At 38.6% G+C, this 18,165-nt stretch overlaps 1 protein-coding gene and 1 long non-coding RNA gene across 4 annotated transcripts; one reads left to right on the top strand and one right to left on the bottom strand.

The window, feature by feature from the left end:
• Positions 1-1,914: 1,914 nt before the first annotated feature.
• Positions 1,915-16,647, bottom strand: lrrc73 (leucine rich repeat containing 73). 3 transcript variants are annotated; one of them, XM_046875955.1, is made up of 7 exons: positions 16,376-16,647; positions 12,884-13,044; positions 12,560-12,682; positions 9,984-10,084; positions 6,048-6,243; positions 5,888-5,944; positions 1,915-2,292 (listed from the first exon to the last, which is right to left on the bottom strand). In XM_046875955.1, exons 1-7 carry the CDS (start codon positions 16,645-16,647, stop codon positions 2,222-2,224), a joined length of 981 nt encoding a protein of 326 aa, XP_046731911.1. In that variant the 3' UTR covers positions 1,915-2,221. The 3 variants fall into 3 exon arrangements, with proteins under 3 accessions (XP_046731911.1, XP_046731920.1, XP_046731928.1); XM_046875964.1 differs by having other exon boundaries at positions 5,912-5,944; XM_046875972.1 differs by lacking the exon at positions 5,888-5,944.
• LOC124402766 lies at positions 6,075-16,733 on the top strand. The gene is made up of 3 exons (XR_006928785.1): positions 6,075-6,216; positions 6,334-6,414; positions 16,612-16,733. It is a non-coding gene; the product is annotated as an uncharacterized LOC124402766 (long non-coding RNA).
• The last annotated feature ends 1,432 nt before the right edge of the window (positions 16,734-18,165 follow it).

Below are 18,165 nucleotides of genomic sequence, written 5' to 3'. Positions count from 1 at the left end.
CACCCAACATCCTATTTTATATTTAATTTACATTTAATGTTATAATAACCCAATAACTTTTCTCTGTTCTGGCGGAACGAAATTTCAAATGCTGAGTCACTGCGGTCTTTGATCAAAGTCTGAGTACACAATGCTTTCTATTTTTGTTTCTCCCAGCAGAGTTTTAGACTGACTGCTTTCTTAGTCCAAATGAACCAGTGTTAGAACAAATGTATTGATGAAAACTCAAAAGCACACTGCATAAGGGTATCTGCCAAAAGCCACAGTTTTAAATGTAGGGGTAGAAGTTTGGGTCTCCTCGTTCAAGTAAAGGGAATATTTTTGTGCTTCCTCAGACATTGTGGTAACAGGTCAGGTCAGGTGTCCCAATACTTTTGTCCGTAAACATTTAAAACTGGTGTTTTATTCAACTAAACAAAAACAAATTAAAAAAAAAATATATATTTTTTTGCTTTGCAGTGAGGAACACAGTACAAAGGATCTGATTAAAATTCCACATAACTTCATTCATTCATTTACAACCCAGATTCAATTTTCATGACTGGAGCTCTGCTGCATTGCGAAGCTGTTTTCCAGCTAAGTGGTAGAACGGGCTCTAATTAAGTTACCTTTCCATTTCAGTTGTCGATCCGAAGCCATCGTGGCTGAAGAATGTGGTTATCCTGAGCATGGAACCCAAACTGGTTAAAATGCTATTGTACCAGAAATATACTGATTAAAAGAAAAACAAACAAAAAAAATGGAGCAATCATATCGTATAGTGAGAGATAACTATACCAAAAATTTCCCCACTTTAACTTAGACTCTTTTATAAGAGTCTAATTTGTGCTCCATCATTTTGAGTCATTGTAACATGTGCCTCCTGTCAGATGGGGAATTAGAGGGTAGGAGCCTCGGTCACAGCAGCTCAGGAAATTGATCATAGTCTGTTCATTTATAATAGAAAACAATGTTCTGCAGTGTTTGTCTCGCTCGATTGGCAGCTGCTGGTTGGCAGCAGGGAGGGAGTTTCTCCTACAGTGGTGTCTTCTTCCATCTCTGATCCTTGTCCTTAGGGAGCTGCTTAATCAGTCTGAAACGGCAGCACACGAAAGCTAGTCTACTGCGATATGGAGATGGATTGTGGGGGAGAAAAACAACAACAACGTCATTTCACTTTTTTCTTTTTAAACAAACGGATGAGCGGCTCACAATTCAGCTGATGAGCGTTTATTTTATTTTTGCTTCTCCAGCACTTTTTAGAGACTTTGCCCACCAGTTTCATGATGATGTGACTGCACATATTGTTTTATCTCTTGGAAATTGGATCTGCATTCATTTACTGCTACCTGATGTTCATCGAATTATGTCATTGTTGTAAATCCCATGCGGTCTTAAATAACACAGATTGCCCACTATTACTGAAACGTCTTCATCACCTATGCAAGTCGAGTCCCCGAGACCCAAAATGATTCACCGTTGATTAAGACCCGAATAAATGAAAACCTTTTACGGATTAATTTATGAATAAAACATTTAGTGCATAGCAAATGAATTGGTGAATCTCCACTTCAGTTATTACCCTTGTTCACACCACCTACTCAGAGAAAAAAAAAATATAAAACAGCATCGTCTGCTTTGCACATGAACTGGAACATCTGGAACTGGAACATCTCGCTGAAATATCCTGGGAGTTTTCAGCATTTTGAAACGGTTTAAAAAACACAGTGTAAACTGTAGATACGCTTTGAGTGTACACCATGCTGAAAAAGAAATTTGGCATCACTCACTGAGTACGAGTTGCTGTGTTTGAAGTTACACTTGGAACTGTAGGTTTGAAGGTCGAGCGGATAAAAAGAAAGAAATCCTGACTTACCAAACAGCTTGACGATGAAAAATCTACGTGGACACAGTCATGAAAAAGGAACACGGCACTTAGAAAGATGTAAATAGATTTATTCAGGCCATCACAACAACCCTACTTAGCTGATCTAATCAAGAATACACTGTTGCTTAAATAGTTGCTTATAAATAGATTGTACATCAGGCAAATAAATAATTCACTATAGTGTATAAGTCACTTGGTGGTCGAGGTTTTGTGTGTGTGTGTGTGTGTGTGTGTGTGTGTGTGTGTGTCGGCTTTCAACAGTCTACCACTAAATGCTACACTTCATGCTTTGTGAGTGGCTGCACTCTAACACGTGGTGCAGTGCAAACCTAAAACCAAAGGCAGCTCCAGATATCACAAGTCAGTCTCGCCCAAAAAGCTCTCACCCAGTCCTGATGACATCAGGACCATCTGGGAGTTGGGGTCTGGAAGGGTCAAAGACAGCGCATAAACATTTGAAAAACTGGCTGAAATTCAGGGTGAGATAACTCCAAGTTCTCCTTTACTGTGTATATGGAGTTCAGTGCTACATTTTCTTTTAACTATATACTGGTTTTAGTATACTTATGCAGCTCTCTAGCTAATCAGGGGTGTCAGACTCCTGACTCAGAGCCAGACATCTGCAGAGCTTAGCACAGTTTACCCTCTTCTAACACACTTGATTCAAATCGGAATCAAGGATAATTCCCCAAATGCTAGTATGACAAAAGAGTTCATTCATTCATATCTGATATGGAACAGTTGCTTAGTTACCATCATTTTGCACTCATATTTCAGGTGATTTGAACATCTGCAGTGCCCTCCACTAATACTGGCACCCTTGATTCAATATGAGTGGGAAACATTGTCTTTATTGTTAACCTCTTACATTTGCTAATGTTAATAATAATTATAAAATAATTATCACAAAAAAATACTCTAGTGGACAGTTTCAATGCATTTGCTATATTCTTACCTATTTTATGAATGACTAATAAAGAAATTTGTCTGATATGTTTCCTCATATTTATAACCCTGTAAAACAGGATGTCATGGTTGGAATCTTTCCCTTTTAGTTAGGCTACCATAGCTAGTCTTGCCAGAGTCAATACTAACACCCTGATCACACTGTACAGTTTCTTTAAACTAGAAGTTGAACGATTTATTGATTTCTGGACCTATCTGCCAATGGCAAAAACCTATACTGATAGTTTTTCCAGGTTACGTTAAACTATACAAGAGCAGCCTCTAGAGGTAAATCACTGACACATCTTTAAAAATATCAGTTGATTAATAAGTTATTGGCAAGTACAGTCCAGCCTAGCTATCGGTAAAATCCACTATTGGGCGACCTCTAAAATTTATGTAAAAATAAGGATTCTTAATAATAATTATTCATCTCTCCCTGATGCCCCTCTACTTCTCTCTCTCTCGCGCTCTCTCTTTCTGTGTTAGAGTTAAACATGCTCCTGAGGTACCAGTGTTCCTGTCCCTTTCTTCCCTTTGGAGCTGCCTGATTCATCCTGATACCCTACCTCTGGATGGAGTTCTCTGCAGTTAGAACTGCCATCAACTGCCTAAAGATCCATGAAGTTACTGAGCAACTCAAGAAATTTGAGGATGGAATTTGACTGTATTTAATAAACAGTCTACTACAGTGATTCAGGACCACAATTCTTCTGAACAGTTTTGCATACATGCGCCTATCACAGTACACCTCAACAATGATCAAACTGTAATAAATATGAGGACGGGTTCTCTTTTGAGTCTGTTTCGTCCCAAGGTTTCGTACTCATACCATCTCAGGGAGTTTTTCCTTGCCACAGTCGTCACTGTCTCGCTCATTAGGGATCAATTTATAAGGAACATATAGGCACTGAACTTATACATTCCAACTTTATAACCTCTTCTGTAAAGCTGCTCTGGCAGAATGTCCATTGTTAAAGCACTCTAAAAATAAAACTGAATTGAATTGATTTGAATTCAGTCATTTCCTATTTCCTTGGTGTACATCAAAACAATATCAATCAGAACATACTTTAAATATAAATGTACAAAATGAATGGCACCCTTATGAATTCATAAGAATGAAATACATTCAAAGTTTTATATATATATATATATATATATATATATATATATATATATATATATATATATATATATATATATATATAATGTTAACTGTGTTTGCAATTGTTTGATATCTATAGGAGCAGAATGGTGATTTAATTTTTTTAAACAAAACATCAAAAAGACATCTTTTCACAGCCTGCACTGCTCAGATTTGCCAATATTAGTGGACGCCACTCTATTAGCAGTCATTTTAACTTTTATTTATTTTTAGTCATTACTGTAAGCAGAATGTACACTTTATTGCGCGTATACACTATATGGGCAAAAGTATGGGAAACCTGACTTTCCAGAAATGTGTTTTTCTCCCCAAAATCTTACGACAACTTTGGATGCACAAAGCATTAAATTTTTCTTCACTTGAACTAGAAACCCAAATCTGTTCTAGCATAACATTTACATTTACAGCATTTGGCAGACACCCTTATTCAGAGCGCCTTACAAAGTACTTTAAAATTTCAATCAATAAATATATTCTAAAAGTGGTTTATTAGGAGTAAGAATACAATCAGTCTAAAACTTTGTTTCTAAATAATTAGAAAGCATTTTGTACTGCTAGTGACTCAGCATTCGATTATCAAGTGGAATTTCGTTCCAACACCTTGTGCCAGAACAGAGAACAGTATGGAGGTATGTCTACCCTGTGCATGACTCAAGCTCCATGAAGATATAGTTTATATGCTTTGGAGTGAAAGATCTTGAGTGGCCGGTTACAGAGCTCAACAGCTTTGAAATGAATTGGAACACTGACTGCATCCCAGGCCTCCTCACCCTACATCCAAACCTGACTTTACTGAGGAGCTTGTGGCTGAATAAACACAAATCTGCAGAATCACACTCTAAAATCTAGTGAAACATCTACCCAGAAGAGTGAAGGTTATTGTAACCGCAAATGGGGATTACATGCTAAAGGGGTCGGGTGTCCACAAACTTTTGCCCACATATTGTATTTCGTATATATTTTTCTTAGCTGTTGACGTATTCATAAATCCTACTGAATTACATTTACGTGAACTCCAGATGAACCAAAATGTAAATATATTCATTTGAGCACTTTAAACAGCACATTGAGAATACTGTCAAGTGCATCGGGTGCACGCTTTATGATTTCATGAAAATGTTCTTTGATCTGGATGTTGTAATCAGGTTTCTATATTTAGTGTTGAAGATTGGTAAAGCCAACATTCTATTATTTGCTGTATAGTGATGTATGAGAACAGGCCCCAGCTCTTCTCACAGCCATTTGAGTCATAACTGATGCCTGCTCATGGTGCATTATGGGAATAAATTGGTCCTATAAACTACACTTTTTTTTTTGTAATTTGTGTAATTATTAAAATTGCAGGTGTTGTAATACGATTGGTCTAAAAGCGTCTAGATTTCCTACTACCACACAACCTCCTAAAACCTCAGCTGTCTTTCTAGTTTGAAACCAGTTACTACAGTAGCTTTTATTAATGACCTCAGTGAACAGGGCAAATTATAGTGTTCAGAAATAGGAATTTTGCAAAAAAAAAAACACGCACTAGCTAGCCAACATTCTATATAATAATAAAAAAAGAGTGTGGCTTCTATGAATCAATTTCCGTTAGTGGAGCAAAAATAAACAGAGCATTTGGCCATACTGTGGCTGAAATGTCACTTGTTCTATAGACGTTTTTGTTGTATTAAAGCACTCGTAGTCGTAGTGAATATCAGCATGGCTGTGATTAGCTATGGCCAAATCACAGCCGTACCGATATTCAGCATTCCCACATTCCTGCTTGTGTGTTATTACGGTACAGAGTACAGGTATTACATGAGGTAGCTCTGCTCTAAGCTCTGCAGTGCTGTGGCCCATCAGGACACCCCTGCTATCTAAGTAAAGCATACACTTTGTCCTTATATTGCACGAGAAATGCTACAGACTCTCCTGTATTACTCTAAACACACCGACACTCCTGCTCTTCCGAGTGCTGCTGACTCCTGGAAAGTTCCACACAGAAAGAGAAAGAGGGAGGAATAATGAGAGAGTTGCACTCAAGTCGGAAGGAAGGAAGGAAGTGTGTGAGAGTGGATCAGCCCTTACTGCTGTGGGGAAGCCAGGCAGGTTTCTCTCGCATGGTGACCGAGCTGCCATGGGCCTCTGTGTCCCGTTCCTCATCCTCCTCACCTTCAGACAGGAGGTCAGAGATCTGCTGCTGCAGCTCAGGGCTGATGGCGTTCTCAGCCAGCACCAGCACACGCAGGCATGTCGGGTAATTCTCCACCATGTCTAGAAAGACCTGAAGCCGCGGTTACACAACGAACACAGATGTGTCATTACACGCCTGAACTGTTTCAGATTTGTGTATAATCCAATATACTGTATACAGGATCTGATGGTGCAGATGGAACACAGACTAGTAGATATGGGATTATGGGACTGGTGAAGAGAGAGTGAGAGCGGTGATGAGGTAAGAGGTGATTATCCTGTATGTTTGTTCTTGGCTTTGCTAGTTGAAGAAATGGAAATTACACATAAAACAAACTTTTCTGCTCACTTCCAATAAATGAGAGCAAATGTTAGATGCTAGTAGGCCAAGTAAAAATTCTGTTTATGAATAATCCAGATATCCTTGACTCATTGTACATTTGTTCTCACCTAATCTTGTGAAATATTTAGTAATTATCTGATATAAATTAGCAGCACTAAGCCCATACTTAATAATTAAGCACTGACCCTGACTGAGCCAAAAGCACAGAGTCTACAGTCATATATTATATATATATATATATATATATATATATATATATATATATATATATATATATATATATATATTAGATATAATATTTGAGTCAGTCATTCAGTCTCTGAATTCGAATTGACATTTTGTGACCATTTTTCTCGTGCATGTGAGGTATGTCCGACCATTACAGGCATCTTTACTCCTGGTGTTTTCACCCAAAAGCTCTGCTCAGGCAGCCCCTGCATTACACACATGCCAGAAATTGTTCAAGTGGACACTGTGTCGCCCTCTAGTGGCTTTTACAAGTACTTAGTCCCAGCACCTGCAGAATCTTATATTTGACTCACAGTAAAGTGTATTGTATCAGGTTTATACTTTTATACACAAATCTTCTAGAAGACCACCATCATTGAAACCCTTCTTCAGCAGCTTCCTACTTCATTAACATAAATTCATGCCACATCCTCAGCATTCTTCTACCGATATACCCCGTGTTCCTCCTCTGCACTTGACCAAACCATCTCTCTCACCTTGTCCTAAAAACGTCCTACCTGCACCACGGTCCTGCTAATAAACTCGTTTCTAATCCTGTTCGTCCTCGTCACTCTCAATGAAAATCACAGCATCTTCAACTCTGCTACCTCCAGCTCCACCTCCTGTCTTTTACTCAAAACTTGTTTAAATAATACTTTAGTGAATGTATACATTCTCCTTTTATATTTGTACTTGAGAAAAAGTACAAGCGTACCTGATTTTAAATAGACTAGTATCCAAAGCAAAAGTACTGATCTATAAGAATTATATTTTAATAATTGATGCAATTCAATGTTCCATTCTCCTGCACATTATACCCTTTTAAAGAGAGAGATTTCTATTTTTACACACACACACACACACACACACACACACACACACACACACACACACACACACACACACAGAACCATTATTCCTCATGAACTGTGGGGTTACGCCTACAGTCTTGAATCAAGTCATAATTAAACACAATTTATGTATTCACTTTAATGTAAAAGCGAAACGGCATGTTTTAATCTGGAGTGAAATGGAAAGCAAGTTATTGTACAAAATGACAGTTTTATTAAAAGTAATTAGAGTTTGCACAAACAGGTGTCATGGTATCAAGGCTACAGTGGGTACGGAAAGTATTCAGACCCCCTGACATTTTTCACTCTTTGTTATATTGCAGCCATTTCCTAAAATCATTTAAGTACATTTCTTTTTTCTCATTAATGTACACATAGCACCCCATATTGACAGAAAAACACAGAATTGTTGATATTTTTGCAGATTTATTAAAAAAGAAAAACTGAAATATCACATGGTCCTAAGTATTCAGACCCTTTGCTCAGTATTTAGTAGAAGCACCCTTTTGACCCAATACAGCCGTGAGTTTTTTTGGGAAAGATACAACAAGTTTTTCACACCTGGATTTGGGGATCCTCTGCCATGCCTCCTTGCAGATCCTCTCCAGTTCTGTAAGTTCGGATGGTAAACGTTGGTGGACAGCCATTTTTAGGTCTCTCCAGAGATGCTCAATTGGGTTTAAGTAAGGTCTCTGGCTGGGCCATTCAAGAACAGTCACAAAGTTGTTGTGAAGCCACTCCTTCGTTATTTTAGCTGTGTGCTTAGGGTCATTGTCTTGTTGGAAGGTAAACCTTCGGCCCAATCTGAGGTCCAGAGCACTCTAGAGAAGGTTTTCCTCCAGGATATCCCTGTACTTGGCCGCATTCATCTTTCCCTCGATTGCAACCAGTCGTCCTGTCCCTGCAGCTCAAAAACACCCCCACAGCATGATGCTGCCACCACCATGCTTCACTGTTGGGACTGTATTGGACAGGTGATGAGCAGTGCCTGGTTTTCTCCACACATACTGCTTACAATTAAGGCCAAAAAGTTCTATCTTGGTCTCATCAGACCAGATAATCTTATTTCTCACCATCTTGCAGTCCTTCAGGTGTTTTTTTTTTTTTTAGCAAACTCCATGCGGGCTTTCATGTGTCTTGCACTAAGGAGAGGCTTCCATCAGGCCACTCTGTCAATAAGCCCCGACTGGTGCAGAGCTGCAGTGATGGTTGACTTTCTACAACTTTCTTCAATCTCCCGACTGCATCTCTGGAGCTCAGCCAAAGTTTTTGTAACCTTGGCCATATCTGTGCCTTGCCACAATTCTGTCTCTGAGCTCTTCAGGCAGTTCCTTTGACCTCATGATTCTCATTTACTCTGACATGCATTGTGATCTGTGAGGTCTTGTATAGACATATTATATAGTGGCTTTCCTAATCAAGTCCAATCAGTATAATCAAACCCAGCTGAATTCAAATAAAGGTGAAGAACCATCTCAAGGATGATCAGAAGAAATGAGTTAAATATATGAGTATCACAGCAAAGGGTCTGAATACTTAGGACCATGTGATATTGCAGTTTTCCTTAATAAATCTGCAAAAATGTAAACTATTCTGTGTTTTTCTGTCAATATGGGGTGCTGTGTGTACAATAATGAGAAAAAGAAATGAACTTGATTGATTTTATAAATGATTTTAGCAAATGGCTGCAATATAACAGTGAAAAATGTACGGGGGTCTAAATACTTTCCGTACCGTCTGTACCAGTCTCTTTGCTGACATGTTGCTCATATTGTTTAAATGTGGAATGTTACACAATGTGACACACTGGCTGTACTGGACTTGAAATGTGACTCTGTTTACTCTTTACTGCCTAGCAGTCACTGCCTTTTACAATGCTGTAGCAGATAAAGGCAGAATGTCGTATGGCATACGTCATTTGACACTCAGGAAAAAGTTTATATATTGCCCTGGTAAATTTTAATAGTAATTTCATTTGATATTTTCAACCCTAATTAGGTAAAACTTAAGCCAAAAACAGCCAAAAAGGGAGGGGTATTCTTCTCTTTCTTACAAAGTATCCCATTTTCAAGAAAGGTTGAAGAAAGATGCAATTGAAGATAGATGGATGTTTGTTTTCTCATAGCCACAACTGACATAATATTTTAATTATAATAGTAAATCCAAATAAATAAAGCTCACGCAAAGATAACTGTAAAATAAATGAAAACTAAATTAAATTAAAGCAATAACAAACTATACAATACGAGAATAGAAGTAAAATATGACCACTAAAAATTATCAGTTGATGTACACATTCGTTTGCTCTAGGAAGTGGATCATGTTTGTAATTGCAGTCAAATTTTGATTCTTGTTACACATGGGCATTGTTTATTCCTGATTATACTGTGGCATTCTCAAATTGTTTACCTGTGCTGATTGATTTGTGAGCCCTGTTCCCTCCAAGTCTAAAACTTCCAAGGTCCTGCTAGATGCCACAGCAACGGCCAGCATTCCAGCAATCTGGTCCCCTAAGAGAACACATTTAAAAAAAGAGCTGAGACACAGAGAAAAATGCTGTCCTTTGGCGCCCTAAAACTGCATCCACTACATCGCTGCAGCAGTATGGACACTAATGCCATTTTATATTCTGAGGAAAGTGATAATCAGCAAAATACTTGGCAACTGAAACAAGATCAGTGTCGTTAATGTGTTGCACCACTATGAGCTCATCCCAACCTGGATTAAGTATTTAAGCATGGGCTGAATACTAAGCAACTGTCTTAAGAAATTTCTTATTAAATTCTAACTACTAAAACAGCAATTTTGTTCAACATTTAACTATAATGTAGTAATGAAAAAGAACACGATAAACAAGAAGCGATTACTGTTAATTAACTAGAGGTCCGATTACAGATACAGATTGTACTTGCTGTTAACCGATTAATCAACCGATCAAATGGTTACTGGATAAAAAAAAAAAAACTCCATGTAAAATAGTACTGAACTTTATTACAAAAATAAAAATAAATGTAATTTCATTGCTCTGGCCTTGTAAGCATGACTAGTAAACAGTAATATAAAATGCTAAAATTCTATTTGTAACATTAACTGAAGTTAATAAATGTTTTAGTATTGTTTATTTGTTAATTGTCAACATTTACTAATGCATTTTTAGATTAAATTAATTTTAATCGTATCTGTTTACTTTAGTTAATGCAATAGGAACAAACATGAATGAGGTACAGCGCAGGTCAAATCAAACAGCACGTGGCGTCAGTGATTTGCCTCTAGAGGCTGCTCTCGTACTGTATAATGACAGCGGACCGTCTCAGGTGCTACAGCATAGAAGCAACCTGGAAAAACTATCTGTATGGATTTTTGCCAATAGTTCCAGCAATCATCTATTGGTGCCAATTGATTAGACAGAACCAATGAATCAGTCGACCTTTAATTACTACTACTTTAGTACTACTACATTAAATAATAAGCATAAAATGTTCTCTTTATTTGAACTGGGAGACCCAAACCTGTTCCAGCATGACAATACCCCTGTGCACAAATCCAGCACTATGAAGACATGCTTTACATTGTTTGGAGTGGAGGATCATGAGTGGCCTGTAGAGCTCTGACTTTATTCCTATTGAACACATTTTGGGATGAACTGAAATGCTGAATACGCCCCATGCCTCCTCATCCTATATCTTGACTTTACTGAAGTGCTTATGGCTGATTTAGCACAAATCTTCACAACCATACTCCAAAATCTACTGAAACACCTTTATTAGATTTTTATAGCAGCAAATATTATTATTACTTTATTACTTTACTTTATTATTACCACTCCTACATTTTCCCTTGATTCAGTATTGAGTGCTGCTGATACACCATATTGTAGACTATACATACTCTACCATATTCCCCTGAAAAATAGGTGTTTTTCTTAAGCTCCTTGTAATTAATTCAGAGCTAATGGTGCCTGCATATAATTCTGGTGTGCTTTCGCCCTTGATAAATACATGCAATAGCTCCATGAGGCACCTACAATAATGGCCAGATTATGTTAGTATTTGTTCAACCAGCAGGACTGAGATTGATCAAATGAATTCTACAAAACGGTCTGCTGAAATAATATTACTGAAAATAAAATAGAATTATTTCAGTTTTAGACTTTTTTAAACATGGATCTTAACACACTATTTGATAAATTAAGGCTTATTGCATTTAAATGTAAAAAAAGAAAAATAAATGGCATTCCCAGTCCCCAAGTGATACAACAAGAAACATTTTGAAGGTTGATGCCCCAGTCTTCTGTGGTTGAAAGTCCTATAGAGCAAAATTGCTTATGCTCTCTGGCTGAGATGGGATCTCATACTCTCTCTCCTCTGTCAATCTCGTACGCATGTTCAAAAAATGCTATGTGGCCAAAGATTGACATCAATATAGAACACTGGCCTAAAGAATGTGTGTCTGCTCAGCTCCAGTTAAATCCAAAATGATTACTGCCTGCATTTAAGTGGGGTGTGTTTTGGGCTTCATTAAAATGCAAATGCGTTTTTTGCACATTCGATAATTATTCCCCTTTTGCTGTTATAGTAACCGTTACTCTTTTGGGAAGATTTTATATTAGATTTTGGAGTGTGGCTGTTTGGGTTTGTTCATTCAGCCACAAAAGCATCAGTGAGGTCAGATACTGATGGTGGATGAGGGTTCAGGTGTTGATTCCAAAGATACTCAGTGGAGCTGTAGCGCAGTCCACGCAGGTTCTTCCACTCAAATTTAGGCAAGCTGTATTTTATAGACCTCACTGTGTGCCAGAGGGAAGTGTCCAAATGAAACATGTTTGGAACCCTTAGTTCTAGTGAACGAAAATCTTAATACTACAAGACATCCTAAGCATTGTGGTAGTTTGAGGAAGCTCTGCATATGGGTGTCAGATGTCCACATCCTTTTGGTTATATAATGTAGGTTTAATTAATTTGCTCAGCATGTCCTGGAACATTTACCTAAGGGATTGTAGTCGAGATTAAGGACCCGTAGCTGTGAGCTATGAGCCACAGCGATTGCCAGGCGAGCCCAACCTTTAGTGGTGATGGCTGGGTTTGCACTTAGTGTCAACTCTCTGAGACCTGTAGGACAAAAAATATAAATAACAACCAAAAAGGTATTACAAACCAAGTGTTCAACTATAAATAAAATAGTGCTAGCATGTAACTAATACTGACAAGTATAAATGTTCATCTTAATCTTTTTGAATCTATTGTTCTTGAAATGGCTGAAAAGTTGATTACATTTTATTGTGGGGGTTTTTAAAGGTTATGAGCTTTTACCAGATTTGGCCCCATCTGGAGGCAACATGCCACAAATCAGCTGAATTGCTTCATCTCCCAGCATACAATCTCCCAGGTCCAAGGACACCAGAGAAGGGTGAGTTGACAGAGCCGTGTTCAGAGTGACCAACCCTGCATCTAAAAGAGGGCTTCCGTGCAGACTGTAAGGGTGAGAGGAGCACAAGAATAGAAAAAGAGAACATTAAGTAGTCACATTTTTGGTACACTACATCTAGAAAGTATTCACAGTGCTTCACCTTTCCTACATTGTGTCATGTTACAGCCTTATACCAAAGTGGATTACATTCATTATTTTACTCAAAATTCCACAAACAATACCCCATAATAACAACGTGAAAGAGGATTGCTTGAAATCTTAGCAAATTTATTTTAAAAATTAATAAAAATAAATATTCACAGCCTTTGCCATGACATTCAAAATTGAGCTCAAATGCATCCTGTTTCCACTGATTATCCTTGAGATGTTTCTACAACTTGGTTAGAGTCCACCTGTGGTGAATTTAGTTGATTTGACATGATTTGGAAAGGCACACATGTGTCTATATCATTTTCCACAATTAACAGTGCATGTCAGAGCACAAACCAAGCTAAGAAGTCCAAGGAATTGTCTGTAGACCTCAGAGACAGGATTTAATCAAGGCACAGAAAGGTACAAAAAATTTTTTTGCAGGATTGAAGGTCCCAATGAGCACAGTGGCCTCAATCTGGAAGAAGTTTGGAACCACCAGGACTCTTCCTAGAGTGGGCCGCCTGGCAAAACTGAGCAATCAGGGGAGAAGGTCCTCAGTTAGGGAGGTGACCAAGAACCTGATGGTCACTCTAAAAGAGTGGAGAGAGGAGAACATTCCAGAAGAACAACCATCTCTGCAGCACTCCACCAATTAGGCCTGTATGGTAGGGTGGCCAGATGCAAAGTTAAAAGCAGAATGTCCTTGTGCTGTGTAGTTTTACATTTTTTTTTCCATTCACTGGAACTAAGAGGCCCAAAAACGAGTGTCCCTATGCACAAATAGAGGTTACTGCATGGAGCTGCAAAATGCTGAGGTCGAAGTTTTGGTTCAAGATGCCAGGAGGTCCAGACAATCACGTTTTCTTTGAAAGAAATATCTATATTTTTAAGGTTTATAACTAGGGCTGCCACTATCTGTTCACTATCTGAATCTGTTAATCAGACGCTTCCCCCCCCCAATTAATTGATTAATCTGATAAAAATTAAAATTTTAAAGATTTATTTGTTCAAAGGAGCAAATATTAGATGTTTTGCTTATTATAACTATATGAAACCCTATTTCAGGGTATTTATGTATAAAAACAACAAAAAATGCAAATGCCACATGTTGAGTTTAACTCTCGTTAATGTTGACATTTTAAAGTTTAGTGGCTGCTTGTTAAAGAGGGCATGGGAGTGCTCCACTGAACAAATTCACTCATGTTGGGTCTTCTGTAAAAATTGAAAAATAAACAGCATGCAAGATTAAAAGAGTATGCAAGATGAAGCATTTTGTGTAAATCAATATTTGTATTGTTTTTAATGATCATTGCTGTTGACAACCATGCTGAAAAAAAATCTATATAAATATGTTTTGATAATATAAGCATCTAGAATATACAATTAATTTAATTTTGTATAATAATTAAATGATACATGCATAAATTAAATATTTAAACATTGTAAACAAGCATTTGAACATAGTAAAGCCGCAGTAAATCTGATAAGATTTGAAAACAGATAAGTGAACTGTTGTAGAAAACAAATGCTATAAAAGGAGAATGGAAATGGAAAAACGCAAAAAGACTTGATTTAAAAAAAAGACATGTATTGCAAATATGCACATAATACAAATGCATAATCATTCCCTGAAAACCACAACAGTAACTAAAAATGTGATTGTTTACTGCTCCTATTTGCTGCTTTTAGCTTTTGTGTTTGTTCGCACCATTTTAATTGAATCTATCACTATGTCACGAGCGAGCTGAGATGTTTCGCCTTCATCCGTGACACCAGTGTGTTTTCTTCTCACGTGCTCGTGCATCATTGTGGTACTTCCATCCCACACAAGCTCTGTTTTGCATAACTTGCAGGTTACATCATTCTTTGTTGTGTTTAGTATAAAATGCTCCTATAACTTGGATGACACTTTTTTCCTGCTGCCAGTTGACCCTGTACTGTCCACCATTTCGCAGGTGGCTGTGTTATCTTACCATCACGCGAACTCATAACTTGAGCAGACCAACTAAGCAATAACGCCATTCCCTAAAAACAAATTGCATTATTGATTATTATTATTATTATTATTATTATTTTATCGAATTAGTTGTTACAGCCCTAGTTATAATAGTCAGTCTGTCTTCCTTCTGTTAAATGTCCTTTTCTAGGTATTATAAGAGCAATATATTTCCAGCATTACAATACAGTCCAAATATTGCTTATCAGGGTCTATTCCAACACCACGTTTATACAAACAGAGTCTGAGACTCTGAGACACCTGTAGGAATTATTACATTTCAAGGCTTCATTTACTTTCATTGCTGCGGAATAGCATGTGTTTTATATACACACACACACACACACACACACACACACACACATATATACATACATACATACATACATATATATATGAGGTGATAATACAACTGTATTATGTATTGCTCGGCGAAGTGATAAAAGTTGCTTAGTTGAGAAAGAAGGAAAGAAAGAAGGAAGGAAAGAAAGAAAGTGAAAGAGAGAGAGATGGGGAGAGACAGAGAGAGAGAACGAAATTGAGAGAGAATGAAATTGAGAGAGAGAGAGAGAGAGAGAGAGAGAGAGAGAGAGAGAGAGAGAGAGAGAATGAAATTGAGAGAGAGAGAATGAAATTGAAAGAGCGAGAGAGAGAGAGAGAAAGAGAGAGAGAGAGAGAGAGAGAGAGAGAATGAAATTGAGAGAGAGAGAGAGAGAGAGAGAGAATGAAATTGAGAGAGAGAGAGAGAGAGAGAGAGAGAGAGAATGAAATTGAGAGAGAGAATGAGAGAGAGAGAGAGAGAGAGAGAATGAAATTGAGAGAGAGAGAGAGAGAGAGAGAGAGAGAGAGAGAATGAAATTGAGAGAGAGAGAGAGATGGAGAGAGAGAGAGAGAACGAAATTGAGAGAGAGAGAGAGAGAGAGAAAGAGAGAGAGAGAGAGAGAGAGAGAGAGAGAGAGAGAGAGAGAGAACGAAATTGAGAGAGAGAGAGAGAGAGAGAGAGAGAGAGAGAGAGAGAGAGAGAGAGAGAGAGAATAATTGATTTAGTAGTTCTGGTTCTGTTTAGTTCAGTGTGTCGGTGTTGTGTTTATACCCACAGGAGTTAAACTGGGTGTTAATTCGGGATGAATGAATGTAACATTGTTCTGATGATTAAAGATGAATGCGGCTCGAGCGGTAAACACGCTACACAGACACATTGTCCTCAGTAAAAATCCCCCTGATTGCCCCAGTACGCGCTACTCACAATAGGGTCTGGATGGACCTGTTGGCTGTGAGCGCCTCTGCGAGCTGCTTTGCGCGGCTGCTGCTCGACACCACGCCCAGGTTCAGGTTGAGCTGCGCGAGCGAACGCGACTCGGACACCCCGCGGCACACGCGCCCGAAGTCCCGGTCAGACAGCTGACAGCCTCGTACCGACAGCAGCCTCACACTGTTCTCCTTCAGACTTTCACAAATGTCTCGTATTTCCGCTCCGGACAGAGCCTCTCCTGTGATCTGAATGGAACCAGGCAGCATGTTGGTGGAGCTGGAAGTCACGGTCGAGTCAACACCATGTCCGGTACCGGTGACTGAGGTAAGGCAGGTTTAACTCCGAGATCCAGAAAGAGACAACGCCCCCTACATCATTTAAACACACCCAGGGCAGAGATGGGAAAAGGGGAACAGCATGCCGCTCGAACAGAGACACATCTAAACCCTGAGGATTTGCAGTCGTGCCATGAGCGGGCTAATCTCCAAAGTTATCATGTTTAAAGCGACTCCGTTTCTCTCCCACACACCGAAGACCTTTTCTTCTGACAGCACAGCCGCGTTCTCAGGCGATGGCGTTCAAATGTGTTTCATTCCGAGTGATTAAGAAGGGTTTTAATCCGTGGACAGGTGCAGGTTTCAGGTTGTCTCACTTTCTGCCAGACACACGAATGCGTTTTTGCGGCATCCAGACAAAGCTAATCGTTCCTGGTGTCCGTTACCATGGACACCACCCGTCCAATGTCGCCAAGAATTTACGACACAGATGCGCACGATCCTGCTGCAGGATGCGCGCTGACCGCCTTTAGGTGAAGACAATCCGCTTCTGAGCTCCAACTGTAGTACGGATTATTCTTAAGGGTCACCTACAAGGTCTCCACTGTGTATTTCCTAAACTGCGAAAAGATCGCAGAGCTACTGATGTACCATTTTTAGTGATCATGTGCGATTAGTCGGGTCTAGTCTGCTTATACGAACATCCTTACGTATTAATGACATTGCAGCTGATTATATACAACTGTACTGGTTAATTTTACTAGTGTGGAGTCAGATTCAGTATTTGATAACATAAAATAGTAGCATTGTCATATTTATACATACAAGTTCTTTGTAGAACATTTTCTGACAAGGGACAAATAGTGATGGCTAGACGACTGGGTCAAAGCATCTCGAAAACTGAACCGCTTGTGGGATGTTGCTGGTCTGCAGTGGTCAGTATCCATCAAATTAGTCCAAGGAAGGAACAGTGGTGAACCGGCAACAGGCTCATGGGCGGCCATGACTCACTGATGCACGTGGGGAGTGAAGGCTGATCCAACAGACGAGTTACTGAAGCTCAAATTGCTAAAGTTGTTCATGCTCAACGGGTCACGACTGTTTTGGCAGCAAAAGGGGACCAACACAATATTAGGCAGGTGGTCGTTATGTTATGCCTGATCTGTGTATAGTGTGGCCAATAATCCAAGTAATTGTGCTTCATTGCTTCCTACCTGTGCTACCATGTCCTCATAAAAAAAAAAAAAATACAATAAATAAATAATAATAAAAATACCTCCTATACCCAGTGACCCTATCGTTCTTAAAAATAAATAAATAAAATAAAATAAAAACATCTTGATTTGACCAGTAATCAGACATCCCAATGATGACCTATTCAATTTTATTTTCCTTATGAGGGTTTCTTTATTACGGATCATGTCATTTCTTCAAACCGTAATGGCTGATTGTTTAACCATTTGGACCATGAATAGATCTGGTTGCAAAGCCACATCTCCCCTATAGAGT

Source organism: Silurus meridionalis, chromosome 2 (genome assembly GCF_014805685.1).
Source record: "Silurus meridionalis isolate SWU-2019-XX chromosome 2, ASM1480568v1, whole genome shotgun sequence".
NCBI classification, from domain to species: Eukaryota; Metazoa; Chordata; class Actinopteri; order Siluriformes; family Siluridae; genus Silurus; species Silurus meridionalis.
Note: the sequence above shows the minus strand (reverse complement) of the source record. Positions and strands in the feature narration are given on the sequence as shown.

What these genes read in the sequence shown, in the direction of transcription:
- lrrc73 (XM_046875955.1), bottom strand. Translation starts at nt 16,647, where the DNA reads ATGCTGCCTGGTTCCATTCAGATCACAGGAGAGGCTCTGTCCGGAGCG. An exon ending in AGGTCCATCCAGACCCTATT is followed by an intron (nt 13,045 to 16,375) that starts GTGAGTAGCGCG and finishes TCACCCTTACAG; the next exon opens with TCTGCACGGAAGCCCTCTTT. An exon ending in GTTTAGAGTAATACAGGAGA is followed by an intron (nt 2,293 to 5,887) that starts GTCTGTAGCATT and finishes TGACCCTTCCAG; the next exon opens with ACCCCAACTCCCAGATGGTC.